The 25,410-nt window shown below is 43.7% G+C and overlaps 2 protein-coding genes across 5 annotated transcripts in view; one reads left to right on the plus strand and one right to left on the minus strand.

Moving 5' to 3' along the window:
- adcy7 (adenylate cyclase 7) overlaps positions 1-14,720 on the plus strand; it is a 56,756-nt gene extending 42,036 nt beyond the window's left edge. For both annotated transcript variants that reach the window (XM_069174182.1, XM_069174180.1), the window contains 14 exons: positions 530-607; positions 2,720-2,789; positions 2,918-3,015; positions 3,214-3,298; positions 4,490-4,627; positions 4,779-4,829; positions 5,210-5,406; positions 5,777-5,888; positions 5,997-6,155; positions 6,859-7,005; positions 7,211-7,318; positions 7,443-7,557; positions 9,368-9,492; positions 13,486-14,720. In XM_069174182.1, coding sequence (XP_069030283.1) covers positions 530-607; positions 2,720-2,789; positions 2,918-3,015; positions 3,214-3,298; positions 4,490-4,627; positions 4,779-4,829; positions 5,210-5,406; positions 5,777-5,888; positions 5,997-6,155; positions 6,859-7,005; positions 7,211-7,318; positions 7,443-7,557; positions 9,368-9,492; positions 13,486-13,632 — 1,630 coding nt within the window. In that variant the 3' untranslated portion in view covers positions 13,633-14,720. The remainder of the gene's footprint in view (positions 1-529; positions 608-2,719; positions 2,790-2,917; positions 3,016-3,213; positions 3,299-4,489; positions 4,628-4,778; positions 4,830-5,209; positions 5,407-5,776; positions 5,889-5,996; positions 6,156-6,858; positions 7,006-7,210; positions 7,319-7,442; positions 7,558-9,367; positions 9,493-13,485) is intronic.
- A 42-nt stretch (positions 14,721-14,762) lies between these two features.
- brd7 (bromodomain containing 7) lies at positions 14,763-24,394 on the minus strand. 3 transcript variants are annotated; one of them, XM_069174185.1, is made up of 17 exons: positions 24,287-24,394; positions 23,724-23,917; positions 23,561-23,654; positions 23,409-23,466; positions 23,148-23,292; positions 22,835-22,945; positions 20,063-20,223; positions 19,229-19,343; positions 18,852-18,927; positions 18,630-18,737; positions 18,415-18,550; positions 17,390-17,501; positions 17,234-17,278; positions 16,491-16,572; positions 15,610-15,775; positions 15,084-15,224; positions 14,763-14,944 (listed from the first exon to the last, which is right to left on the minus strand). In XM_069174185.1, the coding sequence occupies exons 1-17, from the start codon at positions 24,333-24,335 to the stop codon at positions 14,836-14,838; spliced, it is 1,902 nt and encodes a 633-aa protein (XP_069030286.1). In that variant the 5' UTR covers positions 24,336-24,394; the 3' UTR covers positions 14,763-14,835. The 3 variants fall into 3 exon arrangements, with proteins under 3 accessions (XP_069030286.1, XP_069030287.1, XP_069030285.1); XM_069174186.1 differs by having other exon boundaries at positions 15,632-15,775; positions 17,234-17,281; XM_069174184.1 differs by having other exon boundaries at positions 17,234-17,281.
- Positions 24,395-25,410: the final 1,016 nt, after the last annotated feature.

Consider the following 25,410-nt stretch of genomic DNA (forward strand, 5'->3'; position numbering starts at 1 on the left):
GCCTTTCTATCCCAACTCTAACCTGAGCAGTGGTGTAACACTGTTCTTCTCTCACCGTTTCTAACCGCTATCTCTGTGTAACAGGGCAACACGTGACCTCACAAACTCTATAACTCCGTTAGTGGACTGACATGCTCCTATTAACCCTGATCACTGGCTGGGGCTCGAGTGTATCTGTGTCTGGGCATGTGTGTGAGTGTTTCCTTCCTGATAGAGTCGGGGGGGTTTCCAGGCAGAAGCACAACAGAAACACGCCTGCCGAATCCCACAGAGATCATCTAACACACAGCATTCTGCATCCGGCACACTCCCTCTACATAACTCTCTCCCAGGCACAAACCACGTTTCTCTTTTTTTCTCACTAATGCTCAGAACGGCATTGACCGAGTTCCTTTCAAGCACAGCTAGACTGGACCTGAGTAACCCGCATGACCTGGTCTGGTTTTCCAGCATGTGTTCCCTTCAGCCGGTGTGTTTCAGAGTCTACCGGCCGGCTTCTTCCTAATTGTTTCTGTGCTTTCTGCTGCAGGAACAAATCTCAGAAGAGTAAGTTTGATGAGGAGCTGCACAATGAGATGACCACGACCATAGATGAGCTCAGCAGCAAGTAGGTCTATTTTTGGTGTATTTATTTTCATAGTATATTTCATAAAATATTATAACCCAAACTGCAGGAAAAATATGTTGAAAGGTTAAATCTGCACCGAGTTGCACAGCAAAAAAAACCCTCTTCTGCCCTTTCGGGTTCACCGATATCAGTGATGATAAAGGACGTGTTTGTTTGCTGTGGTATGACTGCAGAATAGTTGATATTAAGCATGGCTATGTGACATGCGTCTCATATCAAGATGTTGTGATTTAATTCTCAGGTTTAAGTGAACAATATCAAGTAAAATTGAACCCCAATGCTTTTATTCTCTGCAGTATTTGTCTGTGGGTTTGTTGGTGGATCGGTCCACCACTTTGGTCCAGACTGTATAATCCCAACAACTGTAAAATGATGCAGTAGATGCAACAAGATGAATCTCCCTTCCAAAATTTAAAAAACTAAATACACAACCCCCAAATATTAATATCCATTACCTTAATTATGATGTCGATGCCCTGACAGTATCCCTCGCCACAAGCTTTTGTGTTTCAGTGAACCAGCATCAGTTCTGAACTTGTATTTAATTATTGGTCAAATCAGGTCGTATGTTATCGTGTTGTGTTGAGTCTGACGTGGATTCAGAGATATTTGTTGGGAACAGATTTGTTCATATTGTTTTTTGTTGACCTTTGCTGGTGTGAGCCGGACACAATTTTACTGAGAGATTGGGGGGAAAATTCTCACGTGAACTTAAAAAAAAAAAAAAAAAAAATTCTGTGAATAGTATGTAGAGGCTGAAAAATGAAAGTGCTGCTAGTGTTTATTTATATGCGTAACCTATTTGGAATTGCTCACTGTAATATTTAGACAGAGGTTTTGGCTTTGAGTTTAGACTATTGTGTACAATAAAAACAGCTGCACAGATCCCAGAGCTCAGGACTCATCCTGACGACTGCTGCGTTACTCGAGATGATTGAACTGTTAAACAGGAAATCTGAGAAATAGCTTCCTAATGTGACATTAAAAAACCCTACCATGACTAATCCATAGTGATGTGTTGAACAATTTAAATAATCAGTAAGATTACACAGCCTCTCTCTTAAATCAGAGGCGGTTCATGAAACATGTATCTCACTCCTGCTGCTGGTTGATGCCTGCAGCTATTTAATGAAACTGCATGGAGACATCCAACAGTTAAAAGTTTCCGTCGGCTTCTCAACATCGTATGCTGATGTACTGATGTTTTTTTTGATACCGTTTGTCGCTAGATTGCATCTGTGGATGAGTTTATGGATACAAATGTTCCTCAATCACAATAACAAATGTCTTTTGATGCACATGTCTGCAGAAGGTGAAAAAAGAGTAGCAAACGCAAAAAAGGCCACACTGAACATAAATGAAAGGTGTTATTTTTACTTGAGGTGTCGGTGTGCATATTACCTCCAGCTAAAGCCATGGAAGTGACCCTGCTTTTGCAACACGAGGTGATCTGAGCAATTCTTTTATTGCAATTGCAACGGCAATTTCGTACCAAACTGAGTGTCAAAATGACACTGTGCTGCCTGGTCAGCACTAACACAGCTTCATCTGCGACAGACACAAAAACTGCGGAGGAAAATTGAATAAAATCGGCATTCTCCTTCTCACGGATTTTGAGCCCGCATAAAAATAGTGCTTTTAGTACTGACGTAAATATTGTAATTGATGTCAGGATAATACTGTGTGCGGTATTAATTTTGCGCATAGCACGGATCTTTACTTTGTAGAATAGTTTTTGTATATAATGAACAGAAATTATGATTACAATCACTTCTTTGCATGTTTATTGATTGTGATCTGTGAGAACCAGGCTGCTAAAACTTGTTTATTGACCTAATGTCATCACAAGTGCAGACCTTCTCAACAAGGGGTTGGTATTGTGTCAAGTTCTTACCACAAGCGCAAGCTCAGCTGTTTATGGCCGATGTGATCCAGCGCTGATCTCCCCATTAAAACACTAACAGTGCAGATATTAAACCTGTGACACCTGAAGTGTAAAAGACAGAGCAAATATCTATTCATGCTGTTTTCTGTCTTCCTACCTCGTTCTCTTTCTTTCTCCATCCTTCATTCGTCCCTCGTCTCTCTTAGGCAGTGGTCGAAGTCTGAAGAGAGCGTCAGTCTGGCTTTATGGTTTCCAAAGAAAGATCTGGAAAAACAGGTTGGTTGGACGCCAAGAAGCCATTAAAAGCATTTTTATTTCTACTTTGTAATACATTTCCCATCAATCATTCTCGTACTGACTACGAGGTTTGTGTGTTTTCTGTTTGTTTTTTTTGCTCCTCTAAGTACCGAGCTCTGGATTTGCCGATGTTCAAACACTATGTCGGCTGTGCCACCTTCATCTTCCTCTGCATCTTTTTGGTTCAGATGTTTGTCACGAAGGAGTGAGTATGATCATATTTTCCTGTTATATTAAAATCTGTTGGGAAGAAGAGACAGCTGGCCTATTTTTTCTTTGTCCTTTTGAGTTTTTGAGGTGTAGCGAGAAGTTATTTCAAAAGCGCACTATGAAGATGACATTTGTGTCAGTAAATAGGCAGGAGACTGATATTTTTGGCACGCTCTGGTTTTCTCTCCGTCAGTCGACAGATATTGGGGATGTCATTCGGCGTGTTGGTGTGTGTGCTGCTGTTGACCCTGGCCATCTGTTTCGCGGGTCACTTGCAGGTCAGTGTGTTAAGTCTTATCCTCAAAATTGAGCTATTTAGGTGGTTAATTTCAGGTTTCTGTTCAGGCCCGGTCAGTATTTGGGTTTGTAGAAGCTGGAAAAAAAAGAACCTCACAAGCACAACACGCCTTTCATACCTCTTTACCGCAGCCTCCAAAGCCTCGCTGGAGGCAGGTCAAGCTTCAGTGTAAAAGGGTTGTTACTTTTCCAGTAACAGGTTTTAAAGTACTATATCATATAATTCTGGGCTGAATTACATGTGTGTGACTCAGAAGCGCTTCTCAAAGAATTTAATTTCCTTGTGCATGACAAGTGAAATTCTTTCGAGATTATTTTGTTGCTCTTGTGTGAAGCCCACGCAAGAAAAACATGCGATTTTAATCGGCATGCGTCAGTAGCAGGAGCCCTCCTTGTGTTTTTTTATACTCATTATTTGGTCTGTATTACCCAAGAAGCCATGCACAGATGATATCTACTTCTTAAATTAAAAACAATATGGTTGAAGACCATGTGATACAGTCAGACGCTCCAGAACAAGTTCAAATCTATAGATACAACTCTAGTTCAGGCATCGTTTGTTTGTCTCCCTCCATTTTTTTAACACAGTGTGAAGAAGCACGCTTTGCATTGGTATATGCTGAAATATTCTTTAGAATTAAATTCGACAGTACATTTTAATTTTTTTTTTACAATTTCCGATGATTAATTGGAAACATGAAATTGATGTTTTAAAGTTCATATTTATGTGATGTAGAGGTTTTGGCAGGTCGTGTCAGACAACATCAAGGTCATTGTTTTTTGTTTCTGTCAGCAAGAAAAGAAAAAAAATTATCACAATATCCAACAACTTTTGAAGCCAACCATTAAATGCAACACAAACATATTACAACAGACTAGTGCTTGGTGAATAAAGGTACACGTGTATCACTGCGCCACAATTAGATGGAGGCTATCTCCTGCCTTCACTGGAATGCAGCTTTCTTTAGCTTCTCTACTGACTTGGCACATGACATTTGACATTCAGACCCTGATAGGCACTGATTTCTCCTCTCAGACAGATTCCTTCACTGGAAATAGCCAGCTGCGTGTCACTCACACGTGATGTCTGGAGATGGCTGACTGTATAAAAGTTACATGCTCCTCGTACCTGTTTCTCATCTTTGGTCTGACTTCTGTTTTTTCGGCCGCAGCGCTTGTTTCCAGAGAAGCTGTCGCGGTGTCAGTGGCTGCGCGCCGTGTCGGAGGCGGTGGTCAAACGGCCGTGCGTGCGCCTCCCTCTGGCAACCATCACGACTGCGGTCATCATCATCTTGGCCGTGTTCAACCTGGTAAGAATATGCTCACGTGTCGAGTGCTAAGATCAGGCCATTATGCACTCTGCTATTTCTAGCTGCGCTACACTTCATAGATGCCATGCCAGACTTTAAAGCCCGCCGTCCAGTGGCTCCTTGTCAGTCAAATTGTTTTAACCCCTTGCAGTGCTTCGTCCAGACACGTGGGAAAGATACGGCTGATCTCTTCTGCCTGCCCGTGAGTGACAGATTTGTTAATCATAGACAATAACCCTCTTATTACTTTGATAAATGAACTTCAGGAAGTCTAACACACTAATGATATGCTCTCCCACCCCAGTCACCCATATATACTTAATTAGTACTTACATTATAATAAATCCATGTAGTGTATAATAACTGGAGTCAGTAAATATACAAAAATACCACATAAAAACCAGCATTCATATTCAAAATGTGTAGATTTTATAAATACATTTATAGATATAGAGTTGTAGTTTTTTTTTACAAATACGTTAATAAACACTTACATTGCTAACTCATCTCTGGTTATTAAATGTGTTAATTGTTTAATGTGTTGCAGGTCTAATCCATTTCTTGATTCTTTCTTCCCCTCAGTACTCTGTGTACTGCTGTATCCTGTCACTCATCGCATGTGGAGTCTTCCTGCGGGTGAGCTTTGAGCTCAAAGTGCTCTTCCTCACCGTGGCCTCCACAGCCTACTACATCATCATCCTCAGCACCAAACAGGACCTCTTTGTGGCCTACGGAAATTTCCTGGGCACCCAGATCAACAACAGCTATAATCACAGCAGGTGGGATTGAACGCAGAGAGTAAATCCTGTAGCCTGCTGGGAAGTGTATTTCATCCTGTTGAAACTTTCCTCTCATACTTTAATGCAAACATACAAACGGGCAATTTTCAAAGATTGCATCCTGTAGGTTCACTTTTTCTTAAAAGTCAAGTAAAATTCAAAATTGCAAGAACTTTGAGCTCTCGTAAGATCATGTATGTCATTTGATTACATGGATGAAATGAACCGATATATTAGAGCAGTTAAGTAAGTGTGCTAAGACAGTATAATTGATCTGTGCTGCTGGTCAAAGACACAGTTCCATGAAAAGGCTTTATACACTTTTTCATTTGTGTTTCTACGCGGTGTTGGGATTTTGTTTGTTCTGCAGTCGAGAAGATGAATACATCCTGAGACGTATAGGGCTGGTTAAACACCCTCAGGTTATGAGCTGCATATACATCACGCTCTTCCTGGTCACCATGCTCATCATCTCACAACAGGTAATAACCATCTTTCCCACTTTTATCCCGCCCGTCCCCAACATACACACTGAAAATGTCCACATACAGCATAATCTGCTCTAACCTCGCCGTGTTCCTGCCTCCTAGAACGAGTCCTGCTTCCGCCAGGACTTCCTGCTGAAGTACAAGAACCACACAGAGCAGGACGAGATCGAGACGAGGGAGAACCTGAACCGCCTGCTGCTGGAGAACGTGCTGCCGGCCCACGTGGCTGCGTTGTTTGTCGGGGAGAACAAAAAGAACGAGGTGAGGTTTCCATAGTTGGATCTCTGGCTAAAACGCTCACTAAGTATCAATTAAGAAGTGATAAAGACAAATGAAAAAAATGCTCCTACAAGAAACCATTCATGTTATATATTCAAGTTTAATTTTAATTGTCATGTTGTGGAACAAAAATCACATAAGAACTTCTTTCATCAGCATTATAACTACCACTTGTTGACGTCAGTTGAGGTTATGTCCTGACAAAAGGGAAGTTATTTCCTCCATCATTTAATGTCTTCACAGTATCAGTATAGACATCCAGTGTCTCCTGTGATGTTTGACTGTTCTGAGCAGGTTTCACTAATGGATTCAGGTCAGCTTTAATGTACATCAGAGTAATTGTAAATATCAGCGGGTGCAACATTAACGTTCAAGGACACAAGCAGCGGGACTTTCTTGCCCCTGAGTGAAACAGGATCCTTTACACTTTGAGAGTGTGAAGTGATCACGGACAACGGCTTTTTTGTGATTGGGAATAAAGACACAACATTATAGTGAACATATTGGAAATCACACGCATGCCCTCCAGTGTTTTGCTGACATGGAGAATGTATTTAAAGTTACTGCAGACAACGTCACAACTGATAGAGAAAGTAGAACTTGGATATCAAATATTACTTTAAAAATCATCAATTTTGATTTCCTCCTTTGTAAAACGATTTGGTTTTCTCTCTTTGTCCAACAGGACCTCTACTACAAGTCCTACGACTGTGTGTGTGTGATGTTCGCCTCGGTACCGGATTTCAAAGAATTTTATACGGAGTGTGATATCAACAAGGAGGGCCTGGAATGCCTGAGGCTGCTCAACGAGATCATCGCCGACTTTGACGAGGTCAGGGAGACGAAGAAGGGAAGGGACTCGTCCCTGAACTTATGACCAAGCACTTCTCCGAGTCACAAACGTTAACCGTGTTAACACTGGGCTGAAACAGTACACTGTCATTATGTAGCTGAATCCCTACAATGTAAATGGAGGCGGGAATAAATACATGATAAAGTTCCCACATTGCTCATTTTGTTTTCCTTCACCTCAACAGATGCTGTCCAAACCAAAGTTCAGCGGTGTGGAGAAGATCAAGACTATTGGCAGCACTTACATGGCCGCCGCAGGGCTCAGTGGGACGCCTTGTCAGGAGAACAACCAGGTGGGGGGTCTACTTTATTAACTGTTTCCAAGCTAGTCAAGAACCACACGTTTTGACCCGTTATTAAAAAAATAACAACTAATAATGAGGTTGTGGACTGACGTGACTCTGACTGTTCTTTCAGGACAGGGAGCGGCAGCAGGCCCAGATAGGGATCCTGGTGGAGTTTGCCATCGCTCTGATTGGCAAGTTGGACGGCATCAACAGACATTCCTTCAATAACTTCAGGCTTCGTGTGGGTGAGTGCGCGCAGCTGCTTGGCAGCTTCAGCATGAACCTTTCACTGACTGAACGCTGCACCGCTCTGTACCCTTCTCTGTTAAGGCTGGCACAATAACCCATCAGGTTTCCTTGGTTACACTGTTCATGATTGGTGTTGACGTAGTGTTCTTGCAGATTGAGCCGCAGCATTCACTGACACTCCATTCTTAGGCTGTTACAGACTCCAGTCGTAAACACCTCCACCACGGTGAAGCCAGCTTAATAAATGCATGCGCTGTAACCTTTGACAGGCATTTATAGTATCTGCTTTGTGGTTCTCTGAAACACTGAAGATACATTTATTAACATAAGTACATCCAATAATAAAGTAAATGTTCTACTCAAAGCAGGACACAGAGTCTCTGTGAGAGTGTGAGAAACCTTAACTGCAGTCTGTTGTGTCTGCAGACCAGACAGCTGACTCTGAGCAGACATGTTGGATAAAGGTTTTGTGCAAAACATTTACATTTTTTGGGAGATAAAAGGTATAAACAGTGAAAAGTCTTGACTGAGTGGCATAAATCCCCTCTATCGGACTGCTGTCTTTATCTGCCGCTACGTCTAAACAGCTCTTAGCTCTGAAACAAAATACACTGACTTCTACTCTGTTTATTCAAAAGAAATTAAAGCGTTTGGCCCACAGCTGTTGTTTAACCAGCGACAGCATACTTGTCATCCAGGCTCTGTGTACATTTATTGATTTTGATATGAATTCTTTGATGAATAACTGAACAGCTTTGGTGGTGGTCTCCATCAAATAAAGGCACACACACACCTCCAGAACATTTGCAGTGTGAAGCTGCTCTTATTTCTGATTCGTACTTTGTGTTTGATGTTGTACTTGAGCACAAAGAGGCAACAGTTACTTCATGTATTCTCACGTTTGTGATTTTAAGAAGCTCTCAGCTGCTCTGCAGTTGATATACTGGTGTAAGCTGTTTCTTACATCACGTCATTATTCTGTTTACAAAGTGCAATTGGACCTTGAATTCTAATGCAAACAGAGCGGAGGTCTCTACTCCTTTTGGAAACGTGTAACTTCTACAAACAGTGATCTCAAGTGACAATTACAGCACAGTAGCACGTCCCAAAACTTAATGTGACGGTATCACAGAAAGAGAAGAGTCACTTAAAAAGTCAGGGAACTGCCTCGGTCTTGATGGTGAATTTTAATTTGCATAATATAATAGTGTTATTTCTTCTGTTCAAAGTTACATAGTCTCAGTTTAAAGTGTCTTTGGGGCGCTTCTTCTTCATAGTAAATCTATAGAGCACTTTACTGAATTTATTTAAATTGGCTTCACTGAGATACATGTGATCAGCTATGATGACTGCTCCCAATTTTAACCTTCTTGAACCCTTTAGATTCCTGTTCAAGATTGTCATTCTCTCATGTTTTATTTGTAAAATGGCAAACTCTACATCAAAGGGGGAGTTTGCTGTTTTACAGATCCCTGATGTTTTTTTAAAAACAGGTGCAATGTTCTACAAACCATTTTCAATCCAACATTATTTCAGATCTGCTGCTGGTTATGAGTGAATAGAAAACCCGCTGGTTAATGTCCTTGACAGAAATGTTTGCAAAACAACAACTTTTCTGGTACAACTGAGCCTTTCTCATCTGAGTCTGCAGATGGAAGTCTTCATCCTGTCTTAGCTGCTGTAGACCTGCTCTCTTACTCTCCATATATATATATATATATATATATATATATATATATTCTGCACATGAACGTCACATTTGATCATAAAATACAGACCCGTGTGCCCTTGTTTGCTTTTCCACAGGAATTAATCACGGCCCATTGATAGCCGGAGTGATCGGGGCGAGGAAACCTCAGTACGACATCTGGGGCAACACGGTCAACGTAGCCAGCAGGATGGAGAGCACCGGGGAGCTCGGAAAGATCCAGGTACGCTCAGCCCGGTCCAGCAGAGGCAAACGGACGCATTTCATCTGGTGATCTTAAAGATGCTGTAAAGTAGAAATGAAAATGAGTTTTGAGTTCATCACACCACAGAAGTATGGGTTGTTAACTACCCATCCAAATTTGAATGAAAAAAAACACAGACAGGTTTGTTAAATTAGGCTTTGAAATCGTGAGAAAATCATCAGTCTTCTCTGCTCTGAGACTGGGAGGGCGTGTCCTGAAGGAGCTGAAGCTCCGCCCCCTCACTGGAAGGTGTTCAGTATGACAGTCCTGTGGCTGCAGTTCTTTTCCCCACTAAGCGGTCCGTCTGACATCCAACCTCTCGGTGACTTTATGCATGATGTCCCACTGGCCCTCTGTCTCTCTGGTGGACGGAGCAGCCTGCTTTGGGAAAACACAACAGAATTAAAATGTATTTGTCCAATGAGTGAAACATACAGATGCATATAAATGAAGCTTGTCCCCCTGATCTGTAACACAGGAGTCAAACTGGACACCAGAGACAGCAGACAGTGAGTCTCCAACTACTTCTAACGACCTGCATTACAATAGTGGAGTTAATAAGAGCGGAGGAGTTGATTTAGTTCTGTAACGACTGCAATATGAACGACGCTGCATTACATCACACGTCAATTCATTACATCACGTCAATTCATTATATCACACGTCAATTCATTACATCACGTCAATTCATTATATCACACGTCAATTCATTATATCACACGTCAATTCATTACATCACATGTCAATTCATTATATCACACGTCAATTCATTACATCACACGTCAATTCATTATATCACACGTCAATTCATTACATCACACGTCAATTCATTACATCACACGTCAATTCATTATATCACAGGTCAATTCATTACATCACGTCAATTCATTATATCACATGTCAATTCATTACATCACACGTCAATTCATTACATCACACGTCAATTCATTACATCACGTCAATTCATTATATCACACGTCAATTCATTATATCACACGTCAATTCATTACATCACGTCAATTCATTATATCACACGTCAATTCATTATATCACACGTCAATTCATTACATCACACGTCAATTCATTACATCACACGTCAATTCATTACATCACGTCAATTCATTATATCACACGTCAATTCATTATATCACACGTCAATTCATTACATCACACGTCAATTCATTATATCACATGTCAATTCATTACATCACGTCAATTCATTATATCACACGTCAATTCATTATATCACACGTCAATTCATTACATCACACGTCAATTCATTATATCACACGTCAATTCATTACATCACACGTCAATTCATTATATCACATGTCAATTCATTACATCACACGTCAATTCATTACATCACACGTCAATTCATTACATCACGTCAATTCATTATATCACACGTCAATTCATTATATCACACGTCAATTCATTACATCACGTCAATTCATTACATCACGTCAATTCATTACATCACACGTCAATTCATTACATCACACGTCAATTCATTATATCACACGTCAATTCATTACATCACGTCAATTCATTATATCACACGTCAATTCATTATATCACACGTCAATTCATTACATCACACGTCAATTCATTACATCACACGTCAATTCATTACATCACGTCAATTCATTATATCACACGTCAATTCATTATATCACACGTCAATTCATTACATCACACGTCAATTCATTATATCACACGTCAATTCATTACATCACGTCAATTCATTATATCACACGTCAATTCATTATATCACACGTCAATTCATTACATCACACGTCAATTCATTATATCACACGTCAATTCATTACATCACACGTCAATTCATTATATCACACGTCAATTCATTACATCACACGTCAATTCATTACATCACGTCAATTCATTATATCACACGTCAATTCATTATATCACACGTCAATTCATTACATCACGTCAATTCATTACATCACACGTCAATTCATTATATCACACGTCAATTCATTACATCACGTCAATTCATTACATCACACGTCAATTCATTATATCACACGTCAATTCATTACATCACACGTCAATTCATTACATCACACGTCAATTCATTACATCACGTCAATTCATTATATCACACGTCAATTCATTATGTCACACGTCAATTCATTACATCACACGTCAATTCATTATATCACACGTCAATTCATTACATCACGTCAATTCATTATATCACACGTCAATTCATTACATCACACGTCAATTCATTACATCACACGTCAATTCATTATATCACACGTCAATTCATTACATCACACGTCAATTCATTATATCACACGTCAATTCATTACATCACGTCAATTCATTACATCACACGTCAATTCATTATATCACACGTCAATTCATTACATCACGTCAATTCATTACATCACGTCAATTCATTACATCACACGTCAATTCATTACATCACACGTCAATTCATTACATCACACGTCAATTCATTATATCACACGTCAATTCATTACATCACGTCAATTCATTACATCACACGTCAATTCATTACATCACGTCAATTCATTATATCACAGGTCAATTCATTATATCACACGTCAATTCATTATATCACGTCAATTCATTATATCACAGGTCAATTCATTATATCACACGTCAATTCATTACATCACGTCAATTCATTACATCACACGTCAATTCATTACATCACACGTCAATTCATTACATCACACGTCAATTCATTACATCACACGTCAATTCATTACATCACACGTCAATTCATTACATCACACGTCAATTCATTATATCACACGTCAATTCATTATATCACACGTCAATTCATTACATCACGTCAATTCATTACATCACGTCAATTCATTACATCACACGTCAATTCATTATATCACACGTCAATTCATTACATCACGTCAATTCATTATATCACACGTCAATTCATTACATCACGTCAATTCATTACATCACATGTTAATTCATTACATCACGTCAATTCATTATATCACACGTCAATTCATTATATCACACGTCAATTCATTATATCACACGTCAATTCATTACATCACGTCAATTCATTACATCACGTCAATTCATTACATCACACGTCAATTCATTACATCACACGTCAATTCATTACATCACACGTCAATTCATTACATCACACGTCAATTCATTACATCACGTCAATTCAAACCTTGAACCTGCTCAGGTTGAGCCGAAAGTCTTTCTCTTCCACTGATGTCTCTCCACCTCCACCTCCACCTGCTCTCTGCAGCCTTCTGCACATGTAGCCGGGCTCGTTTATCCGGACCGGTACCGGTGCCAGTACATGTAACCGAGAGGGTCGCTGTTTGTAACGTTACACCGGAGTACAAAAACAACAACCCTCATTAATCGGGAGGACTAGATCTCCTCTTGATAGATAGATAGGCTGATAACTTAAACAAAACCTGAGCTGAAGACGGGTTAGAAACTGTTTGACGGTTTAACTCCACATTTCAGTGTGACAACGTTTTCTAACTCTGCAGAAGCTTTCAGCGACTCATTTCACACGTATATAATGTTCTGAAGCAAATCATGGAATTCTCTTTACTGCATCTTTAAAGGACAAACGGTTACTTCTCACAACTCAAAGCTTCATACAGCAAATCTCAAAGATTGAATTTCTAGCTGTGAACCCACTTGTTCTTTTCTTTATCCATCTTCAAAGTGAGAGAGAAAAAAACGGTTCATGTTTTAACTCGATAAACGACGCCAATTCCTCTGCCTCCCAATCTGGACTACTGCCATAGATACTTAATGTCATGCTGTCACACTGAAATTAATTTGCTGCAAGGAAGTTCTCACAATCGTCATTTGGGCTGTGTAATTTCCTTTGGGTTTTATGTTTACTGTTCATAATGTGTAAACAACCTGCTCATTTTCTGCTCTAATTGCACTTGGCTCGTCTTCCAGGTAACAGAGGAAACGTCTAACGTGCTGCAGAAGCTCGGCTACTCGTGCGAGTGTCGAGGATTCATCAACGTGAAGGGGAAAGGGAACCTGAAAACCTTCTTCGTGTGTACCGACATGAGCAAGCAGCAAGGCATCGGGCTGAGCTGAGGCCGGGCCGTCACGGCCAGCAGAACCGGAGACGGACTCGTGCACGCAAGTCGAGAGGTTACGGACTCCTGCGCTCCACAGAGGTTAAACTGACTGTGATCCAGCTGTGGTCCAGCTGTGGGCCCTGTGCTACTGCTGAAGTAAGGATTTAGAGGAACTGCTCCTTCGCTGCGTGCTGGATGTCGCCTTCGACACTCGGCATCCTGCAGTCAGATCAGGAGATGACGGAGGAGATGGTCAGTCTGTACAATCACCATCTTTTTCTAGTCACCAACACATCGATGTCCAGTGATTCGTCACTTTTGTACCTTTTTCTGTCCCTAACTTAATGTGTATTGTACTAACGCCAAATACAGTCGTGTTATTTTTGAGGACATTTTCGGTCCTCTAAAGAAAAAACAAACAAACCGAGGACTCTGTTTGGATCATAATTTGAAATCCACCTGTTTTGTTTTGTTTTCCTGTTTGAGAAGCGACGGGCTCTCCACTGTGTCACTGCGTCATGACCAAACACATGCGTGGCAGCTGTACAGTAGATCAATGTATAGAAAACCTCCTCTCCTTCCTGCGCCACACATTCACACAACAAATTGGTAAATGTCTATTTCAGGCCGATTGAGGAAGTTCAGACGTAACAACTCGTCACGTGGACGTCGGTTTAATACAAGATATGTTCTGTGTTTCAGGAGGAAATTGATAAATCCACATGCTGTATGTATTCCTTCTGTTCAAGTGTTTATTCTGCTCAGATAACAAATCAATCTTCAGTGTCTTTTGCTGCCTGTCTGCATATATGCTGCAATGAGGGGAATCTGTGACGCTGTCTTCGGTGTCCTTCGTCCGTGTGATCCAACGAACCTGCCTGCTGTGAATGTGTTTTCTGACCCGGCTCTTGTGATCTGGAAACGCTCTATGTGCCTCTGAAACTTGTCTTGTGGCCTTATCTTCTGAGACCAACATCTTTGTCTGTAATTGTGGTTACATAGTAGTAATAATAATAATAATAATAATAATCTATTGGCCTTTATGTGAACAAATGTGACATTGACTTTTGTACAGTTACAGAATGTAATAAATGTTTTCCTAAGTCTGCGGCTCGTCACGCAACGTTACGAGAGAGCAAAGGTTTATTTAAAAAAAAAAAAAGGTTTATTGATTGAAATGCATTTAAATGTCAGACAAAAAGCACCTTTTGTACAAAACTTAAGTTATTAAACTGAATGAGGGTGGCTGGAATTTCATCACACGGCAACGGCTGTAACCGCGTCTGCACAAGTGGACGAGGTCTCCATCGGATCGGCCGTCTGCTGCACTGGAAACGTGGAAGAAAAGGAAGCGTTATTTTGGCAGAAATGTATTCAGCGGGGTTAAATTAGCCCTTCCGGTGCCGTCGCTGTGTTTTCACCCCCCGGCAGGTTACGGTGAGAGCAGCTGCTTGCGAGGTGTTTTACCCGTGGTGAGGTCCGTGAAGGGCTCCGGTGGTTCTGGAGGCGCAGCGACGCCCATCGCCTTCCTGATGCCGTAGACGCTGCTCACGTCGCACGGAGCCACCTGACCGGTCAGCTCGGCCAAGTTCCCCGTCACCTTCTCGGCTGCGGACGCAGGAGATTACGAAAGAAGACACGTTTATTCACAAGAGCTTAAATAAGGAGGTCGACGTCACTCGTATCGAAGGTAATATGGAGCCACAGCTAGCGGCCGGTTAGCTTCCGAACCCGAGGAGGAGACTCGACTGCAGGAAATTGAAAAGAAAGGCGTCGCTACTCTAAAGAATAAATCCCTGGGAACGGCGTCCGCGCCGATTTAGAATCGGATCTCTGTCTAATTGCAGATTCTTGCCTGAAGCCCAAAGACAAACCCCCACCTGTGTGGGATGGATGCTGAAGAGGTAAAATGAGGGGCTGTTGGAGGTCGACAGCTGGTGGCGACCGCTGGAGTTATGGGAACAAAGGGGCCCGTGCAGCGAGAGCCTCTTACCCAGCTCCAGCTCTTCTCTTACCCAGCTCCAGCTCTTTGGCGGTCGGGGCCAGCAAGCAGATCATGTTTGGTGGCTGTTTGGCGCTCAGTCGCTCCTTCTGTGCTTCCTGCAAGTCGCGCAGGAGCTTTGTAGTCTCGTCCAATTTCTGCTGGAAGTGCAGGGCCTCTGTGAGAGATGGGAGGGGGAGGGGGAGGACGACGACAACACACGGTTAATACTTCCTCCGGGGTTCTCCGGTTACCGAGCGGCGACCCGTTGTCGTCATCGGTTACAAGTATTGAACACAATACCTCCATTCTCCCTCTGCCGTGATACGAACCCCGTCGGTCCGACCGCTAAATGAACACCGGCTGACCGAGGAGGGAGGAAACTGACGGGCTGCTACAGAGATGCAAGAGGTCCATAATTGGATGATGAAGGGCTAATTGGTTCATCAGACGGCTTCATACTGAGGAATCTTTTTTTTTGTTAAATTGAATTACATCAATTGTAATAGAATTTCTAATGTAATTAAGAATTCCTCTGGTTAAATGATATGCACGTAAAGAGATTCAGGACTCTGCTCTTTGGATTCATCTCATCTGATTTTCCACGATAGTTTCGGCTGCACAGATAAATGATCGCACGGCTCGTCTGATCCTGAACTGATCCTTGATTTTCCTCCTGCATTACCAAACCACTGTTTAGTTTACTGACAGAGAAAACCACGTAGCACTAAGTTACTCCTCTACGGCGAGCAAGAGGAAACAATCAAGACCTCCAGAAATGGCTTTTTAAGGAGCTTTTACTTCTTTTCTTTTGAGGGAACTGAATTGAGTGATGATTGTTTAAAACGAGGATAGTTGCAACTCTAAATGTAAAAGGAGAAAGCGGTTTTTACCCCCAGAGAGCTCCTCGGCCGACCCCGGGCCCGCAGCGGGGCGCTGGACGTCCGGCCTGCTGGATGACCCGGATTCGGCGACCTACGAGGAAACGCGTTGAATCGGGTTAGAAAAAAAATTGGATTCCACACCGCGGAGCTCACGCACCGAGGAACCATCCAGGCCTTTTGAGGCCTCTCTTGTCACGGTGCTTCTTCGCTCCAATAAAATCAAACCTAATCAAAAGCTGCAACACCCGAGCAGAGGATGAGTGTAACCTGGAGAGAGGCCAAGAACAGCAAACAGCCAGCACAGAGGGTTGCTGTGTGCCTGACGGAGGGGCCCGAGCTTCGCTTCTCTCCGCTGCTCTGAGGAGCGATTCAGCTTCGCAGCCAGCGGGCACGGAAAGAAAACACCGTTCCCCCTCCAAATTCTCCAACAGCCGAGTAGCGCCGCTGTGTTTGGAGGGGAAACGTTCTTTCCGTGTGTGTCTGGATCACGGCTAACGGCAGCCCCCCCCACCCCCCCCACCCCCACCCTCACCCCCGTTGTGTTGACGCAGCTGGTCGATGCGGCGACCGTCGGCAGAGGCCATCTATAAACGCAAATGAAATGAAGCCTCCACGTATGCGAGAACACGTGATGTGCTGTCCAGTGAACAGCGGGAGCTCCTCTCTCCAACGCGTTACGCAGCGCGGGCGGATACTTCGTGTCCGGGGAGCTGCTCAGCACGGAGGACAGAGCAGCATTTTAAAACTCTCACCTCCATGTCATCCTTGTTCTCTGCTGTGTTTGTCGACTTTTTCACCTGCTGGACAAAAAAAACAACAAAAAAAAGACAAATAATTGTAACGTATTTTGTCAACTGATAATATTTCTGTCCCGTCAGTGGTGGTAACATGTCGCAGCAGGCGCTTACTGTCTCGGTGTCCTTCAGGCTTCTTGAATGCTCTCCGTTGGTCATCGCGTCCAGAAGATTGTCCGCCAGTTTGTACACGTACCCGTCGGATTTGGCAATGAAATCTGACAAGCTGCCAAACAAACAAACAAACAAATACATTTACCACTGGCAGCAGCAGAGAGAGATTCTGAATCACTTGGTTCACGAAGAATGATGAAAACAAGTCGATATCGACACCGCTGACACTTGCCGGAAAAAAAAGCCCCATCTGCACCTCCTCCTACACGGCGATACGAGTGAGAACGTGCAGCTCACCGCGGTTAGTTTCACCCATCTGAGAACGACGTCACGATGTGCGTTTCCATGAAAAGAACCAGAGTCGCTGCCTCACCGTTGAATCCCTCCACCAAACACTTGGGTCGCATTTACTTCCGTGTCTGTTCAGACTAATTTAAATACATGCAGTGAAGACTTTCGAGAAATTTGGCCAACAAATTGGATTCGCACGGTTGCAGCCTCGAGAGCAGACGAAGCTTTAAATGTGGATGTTGCTTCAAAGACGGATGCTTCACGCGCGTCTTAAACCCGACGGCACCGAAGAGCTGAACAATCGCCGCAGTCTCCAGATAGAAACCCGAGAGGAGCGTCGCCGAGCCAATATTCAACCAAATGTGAAATCTGGTCACATCTCCCCTTCTGCTGCATACGAGATATGGTGTTAAATGGTGGGAATTCTGGAGTTGCGGCCAAAAATGTGTTTAGCGAGGTCCTTCGACACGACATCTCACGACTATTTGGGCCAAATTTGGTCAAACCGAGGACGAAAAACCATTTTGTTTGTCTTAAATAATTTCAACGATTGACCGTTTCATTCATGCGGCCGTTTGTTTCGCGGTAAAACGGGAGGTGATCAGACAGTGAGAAGCGAGCTCAGGGTGAAGCTCTTGTCTGCCGCTGACCTCCGGACCGACTGAACTCTGTGACATCTGGAAAGCGATCAGCCAGGGATGCTCGGAGTGACGCCGTGGTGACGCCGGGACTACCTGTCTGAGCGCTGCGGGCCGGACTCGTCCCCGTAGAAAGAGTAGATGAGGTCAGAGTCGTCCTTGCTGACGTTGGCGAAGCTGGAGTCGTAGGTGGGTGCGTAGGAGGTGAACGGCCCGTAGTTCATGTAGGAAACTGCGGAGAATGTGTCATTGTGATGTCAGGCTCTCGTGTCAGAGATGTTCAGGAACGTTGAGCGGGAGCGGCGCCGTACCGGGAGTTATCCTGTTCCTTTTGTCTTCCCTGAAGCCCTGCAGGGTGTTCACGCCGCTCTGCAGCCGGTTGGACATCATGCCCAGTTTCACGGGACAGTAACCGACATCTGCAACAGCGAACACACCGACGTCTCAGCCCAGTTCAGGAGCTCTCTTTGTGTTTGATGTTTGATTGTGGACTAAGTGTTTGAACTCTTTGAAAGGTTCCCAAAAGGACGTACCTCCCGCCGATGGATCCGCTGCGTTGAGGATGGCCAGAGTGGTGGAGCCGTCGGACTTCCGCCTCGCAAACTCCAGCTACACGACACACACATTGTAAAGCGAGGCAGGAGAATAATCGCTTCTTAAGAGTGATACGTGACGACACTGTGGTTAAACCATTCGGAAAGATACGAGAAACATCGGCCAGATATTTAGACCGTCGCTGATCGACCAACAAAAGCCACTTTTTAAGATGAAGAAGCATCTTTAACGTTGAACTGAAAGAAAAGTTTGGATATTTTCTCATCTGAAGGCCTGAACATTTCCTTTTCATGCTGTCATTCGAAAGATCATGATACTTAAAACTGAATTGTGGAGTTCGATGTTGCTTTCTCACATCACACTGCAGCACTCTGTTGGACAGCTTCCCTCCAGACTCCTCGATGACCTTGCGTATTTCCTCCAGTTCTTTCTCCGCCTTTGCCGCTTCGTCCTTGGAGTCCTTGTCCTGTCTGCAAATGAAACGCGAATTGAAAGACAGTGGATGAGAGACACTTTGACCATGAACGAAAAGGTTTTCACTTTGTGGCGTCAAACGAACAGCGTGCACGCGGCAGCAGAATACTGCCGGGAGGAAATCCGGTCGAGCCTTTCTGTTCGTTAAACGCCTACGTTCTGCTTTCATTCCTCACAAGCTTTTGCTGACGTCAGTAAACGCCACCGAGAAAAATATACTCTGTATCGTTTTGTGCGATCGAAAGGTAAAAAAAAGAAAGAAAAGGAAAGGTATTTGAATTGAAAGCGGCACCGTAACGGGGCTGTCTGAGGCTCTTCCTCCGACGGTGAGGCCGGTTCCGTTACGTCACTGCAAAAACACAGATGTATAAGATGCACGGCCTCGAGAGGAAACGAGTCCCGTCATGTTGCGACGCATTCCTCGCATTCTCAGCCTCCAGCTCCACGGTGGAAAACCAGCTGGCTGAAGAGTGAGAGGAAAACGAAGCTCACAGGAACCAACACGGAGTGGGGGAACGGTTTCCGTCAACACGCTGCAGCCGCGCTCGCGTTAATATGAACCCACGCCGCTTTTTCAATCTTAAAACATCTGCGCGTGCGGCGGGCCAGATGTCACTTCAACACGTGTTCACGAGTATCATTCCAGCTCTTCTCCGAACGTTCACGTGACCGGAAGACTGCAGGAGGCTTGTGCGAAGTCGGCAGGTTAAAGGACCTGGGTGTCTGGGAGCGCTCGCTGGTGTCCGTGGCCGTGGGTCCCTCCTTGTTCTGGTCCAGGCTGGTCCCCCCTTGGTCCTCAGACTTTACCGGCTTTTTGGAAGAAGGGTCGAGGCCGGACATAAAGTCTATGCTCTGCTTCAGGCTCTCCAGCCTTTCCTGTTGGAAACACAAAGCATTTCGTTCAGATAAAAGTGCGTGTGGTGGTTCAGAGATCGATCTGAAGGTATCTGCCGCCCCCATCTGTTGCATTACTGCAAAAGCAAGGTCAGTTTTGCGAAGAGTGAAGCAAACACAGCGCTGCTACGACGACGAAGACATGAGCAGCTTTTTACTTCCCTCTGTCCAGTCTAAAATGTTTCTCGTCCCTAAACTGAACTTTAAAAAGTGTGTAGTGAATCTAAAAAAAAAAAAAAGGGTAGTTTGTTGTTTCAGCCCTGTGGCGGTCGGGGTCTGTGAAGTTAAAACAACCTTTAGGCGCCTGCAACTTTCTCCGTTCATTTATGAATGCCGATATGGATAGTTGGCCGTACGGAGGAGGTCGGTCCGGCTCCCTCTCCACCGCTACAGGCTGGTACAGCGACCGCATTACTGCTGCTGTTTTCGTTCGACCTAATTAAATCAAAAGCTCTCCTTTTGCATGACTGGCATGACGAGGCTCTTTATCGTTTCGTCCGCAATCTGGTCATATACTGAATTAGACCGAGTCCTGTTCCTGTTTGAGTGTTTCGCTGTGGATAGAGTCTCTAAAACACGCGTCTCCAAGGAGAATGGAGACAATTCAATTGGAGATGACTGTTGACATCTTGATCCACATTCAAGCTTTGTGGGAAGATGTAGACAAAACTGCCGTATATATATATATATGTATATATATATATATATATATATATATATACATATATATATATATATATACAGTGGGTACAGGAAGTATTCAGACCCCTTTAAATTTTTCATTGCAGCCATTTGCTAAAATCAAAAAAGTTCATTTTATTTCTCATTAATGTACACTCAGCACCCCATCTTGACAGAAAAAAACAGAAACGTAGAAATTTGTGCAAATTTATTAAAAAAGAAAAACTGAAATATCACATGGTCATAAGTATTCAGACCCTTTGCTGTGACACTCATATTTAACACATGCTGTCCATTTCTTCTGATCCTCCTACTACTACTCCTCCTCTACTCCTTCATTGGAGTCCAGCTGTGTTTAATTAAACTGATTGGACTTGATTAGGAAAGGCACACACCTGTCTATATAAGACCTTACAGCTCACAGTGCATGTCAGAGCAAATGAGAATCATGAGGTCGAAGGAACTGTCCAAGGAGCTCAGAGACAGAATTGTGGCAAGGCACAGATCTGGCCAAGGTTACAAAATAATTTCTGCAGCACTCAAGGTTCCTAAGAGCACAGTGGCCTCCATAATCCTTAAATGGAAGAAGTTTGGGACGACCAGAGCTCTTCCTAGACCTGGCCGTCCAGCCAAACTGAGCAATCGTGGGAGAAGAGCCTTGGTGAGAGAGGTAAAGAAGAACCCAAAGATCACTGTGGCTGAGCTCCAGAGATGCAGTAGGGAGATGGGAGAAAGTTCCACAAAGTCAACTATCACTGCAGCCCTCCACCAGTCGGGGCTTTATGGCAGAGTGGCCCGACGGAAGCCTCTCCTCAGTGCAAGACATATGAAAGCCCACATAGAGTTTACCAAAAAACACATGAAGGACTCCCAGACTATGAGAAATAAGATTCTCTGGTCTGATGAGACCAAGATTGAACTTTTTGGCGTTAATTCTAAGCGGTATGTGTGGAGAAAACCAGGCACTGCTCATCACCTGCCCAATACAATCCCAACAGTGAAACATGGTGGTGGCAGCATCATGCTATGTGGGTGTTTTTCAGTTGCGGGGACAGGACGACTGGTTGCAACTGAAGGAAAGATGAATGCGGCCAAGTACAGAGATATCCTGGAAGAAAACCTCTTCCAGAGTGCTCTGGACCTCAGACTGGGCTGAAGGTTCACCTTCCAACAAGACAATGACCCTCAGCACACAGCTAAAATAACAAAGGAGTGGCTTCGGAACAACTCCGTGACCATTCTTGACTGGCCCAGCCAGAGCCCTGACCTAAACCCAATTGAGCATCTCTGGAGAGACCTGAAAATGGCTGTCCACCAACGTTCACCATTCAACCTGACGGAACTGGAGAGGATCTGCAAGGAAGAATGGCAGAGGATCCCCAAATCCAGGTGTGAAAAGCTTGTTGCATCATTCCCAAGAAGACTCATGGCTGTACTAGCTCAAAAGGGTGCTTCTACTCAATACTGAGCAAAGGGTCTGAATACTCATGACCATGTGATATTTCAGTTTTTCTTTTTTAATAAATTTGCACAAATTTCTACATTTCTGTTTTTTTCTGTCAAGATGGGGTGCTGAGTGTACATTAATGAGAAATAAAATGAACTTTTTTGATTTTAGCAAATGGCTGCAATGAAACAAAGAGTGAAACATTTAAAGGGGTCTGAATACTTTCCGTACCCACTGTATATATATATATATATATATATATATATATATATATATATATATATATATATATATATACATGACTTTTTGTTGCTGTTTAAACGTCTTTCAGGCGTGGGGAAAAAAAAAAAAAGGCTATTTTAAATTTTGGACTATTAACCAACAATCCCTGAGTGAACACTGTTAGCCTGAGTAACGTACAAGGAACATATCGAGAACGTCAGGGTCCGCGTTGTTTCACGCTACCTGGCTCAGGATCTTCATCCCGGAGTGCAACAGTTTCCGAGCTGCTTTGTGGTAGATCGTCTCAGGTTTGTTGTAAATCATGGCGTTCTCACACATGATCCTGAAATCCACCTGCATCAACAACACACATCCCAGGACGTCAAAGACGTGGACAACACGCGTCTGTGAATCAAAGCACACTGAACATGTAGGAATCTGGTCCGCTTGATATTTTAGCTTCGTCATTAAAGGTTTCTTACTCTGACACGAGTTCAACACGCGCCGGGTTTCGGCTATTTTGGTTCATCGAGCCGCGCGCGACGCAGACGGTTACCTTGAGCTCGTTCAGCGACTGGTAGCACTCTTTCTTTACTTTGTCCCTGATTGTACTGAAGTCCATCGGTCGCTTGATGATGGAGGAGTAGCCGGGAGCGATGAGGTCCGTCACCGGGAAGGAGAAGAACGCGCTGGGATCTTTCCTGCCGAGGAGACGGAGGGAGAAAGTCGGTTAACGACTCGGAGGAAACATCTGGTTGTCATGAAACATCTGGTTGTCATGAAACATCAGCTGTGCCACATGTGATCGGTGCTGCACCTTTGGAGCTGCCTGATGAGCTGGTTCAAAGCTTCCTGCAGAGGAGTCTGCTCTTTTTCTGCAAGAAAGAACCGAAATCAAAGGAAGTAATGGATGAGAATGAAGGTTTGAGGACAAGGTGCAGTAAGCTGTGGTTCCCTGGAGGAGGATACCTTCCAGTTTATCCAGCTCGGACCGGATCGGAGTTCTGCTCTGCTCTCGGTCATCGTCTCGATCCGCATCCGGTCCTTTCTTCTTCTTGGTCACCTAACAAACAAAGATGAAATCCTCACTCAGTATAACCCCTTCAAGAGGACAACCACCCTTCGTCGTTACCTTTTTCTTCCCTCTGTCTTCCTCCGGTGAGCCGAAGCTCCTCTCTTTGTCCTTCTTCTTCTTCTTCTTCTTGTCTTTGGGTTTGTCGCCGTCCGCCGGCTGCTCGTCGTAAAACGTGTCCAGACTCGAGCTCCCCGTCGTCACTTCGTTCCCGGAGACCTTCAACACCAGCTTCAGAGGTCTCTCTCCGTAATCTGCAGACACATCAACCAAACCGAGTCACGGACCTCCGGTGACAGGAAGCTGCGGACAGGAGCCGCTCCGGCTCGAGTTAACGTCCTTCTGTATTCTCAAGTCACTGAGCTTTTTGTTTTTTTTAAATTTATTTATTATTATTATTATTATTATTATTATTATTATTCTTATTCGAGACCAGACTCTGTGAAACCGACACAAACATGCGGGAAGCGGATCCGTGAATCGGTCCAGCAGCGAGCGGACGGACGGACGACGTTAGCTCGGGTCGTGCTAACGCGGCTAATGAGCGCCAAACACAGCTGGAGGATCAAAACACAAATCAAGTCACAGTTCGTGCAGATGAATAAAAGACGGAAATGAAATACCTTCATATCCGTGTTTCTCGGACTTGTGCTTTTTGTGTTTCTTGCCCATTGTTTGTATTTTGCTCTGGCACCTGCCGGTTGTGCGGTCGGTGGAAGCGGAAGTAGTACTTTACGTGAGGGGAGCGGCGGATTCCGACAGCGCCACCTGCCGGGGAGGCGGTGGTGACGCGACCCGATGTGATGCTTCGTTCCGCCAGGAGGGGGCGACATACGCTTTGAATTAAACCTCAACCACGGACGGACGGAGTCCTGGAGAACTTCTACCACCAGATAAATGTCAGCTTGCATTATGAGTGCTGTTTTTTGGAGAGATTATTTGACAGCAGTCGGTGAGTTCATCCTTTAATTGGAGCTAGGAGGCTCAATCATAGTCCTGCCAAAGAGTTCTTTGCGTAAAACCAGGAGCTCTCCTCTCAGCTCCACTGGGACAAATCAGTTGCTGATTCTGCATACTGGGCCAAGGAAATACACAATGATCCGTTTGAAAGTTAGAAATGAGACCGATGACGTCATCGTGATTATTTTTCAAGGTGGACAAAGTTGGCTCCAGCTCCCGTTTTGAATGTTGTCAGACTGTGGAATAATCATCACAAATTTGCCCCAATTATATGAGTTAGTCGGGTCCTACTAAACCCACTGATGGTTTCAGGAGGCCCTAATCAGTGTCAGGTGTACTGGACCTTTGCTGCCACAGTAACAGTAATACTCACATGGTTAGTGTGTTTCACAGTTTGGTGAGGTTCAGGCAGCAAAACTGCTTGTTTGGTCTCGGCCACTTCTTACTTTAAAGCATTACAGAAGTTAACTCACGTATACTACAACAACCTGACTGCACCACAGGCCTGTCAATCAAACCAGCCACGCCCCCAAACATACCTCTCTTTGAGGCCTAATATCTAATTAGTAATGGGATTATATACAGATGGAAAACTAATCAGAAGGACTTTAGCAAGTGACACTATAATGACTTTTGAAAAAAATGATTGAATCGGTATTTCATGACAGAAGTTGAATGGGAGTCTATGGAGACAGAAGTGGTTTTGAGCCGACCCCTAGCGGCCCTCGGTGGTGTTGCAGTTTCAGGCACTCACAATGGCCTTGCTATTTCCACTTTTATCTACAGT

The sequence above is a fragment of the Embiotoca jacksoni genome, unplaced genomic scaffold (genome assembly GCF_022577435.1).
Source record: "Embiotoca jacksoni isolate LCO1_2020_lvr unplaced genomic scaffold, fEmbJac1.0.p SCAF_6, whole genome shotgun sequence".
In the NCBI taxonomy this organism is placed as follows: Eukaryota; Metazoa; Chordata; class Actinopteri; family Embiotocidae; genus Embiotoca; species Embiotoca jacksoni.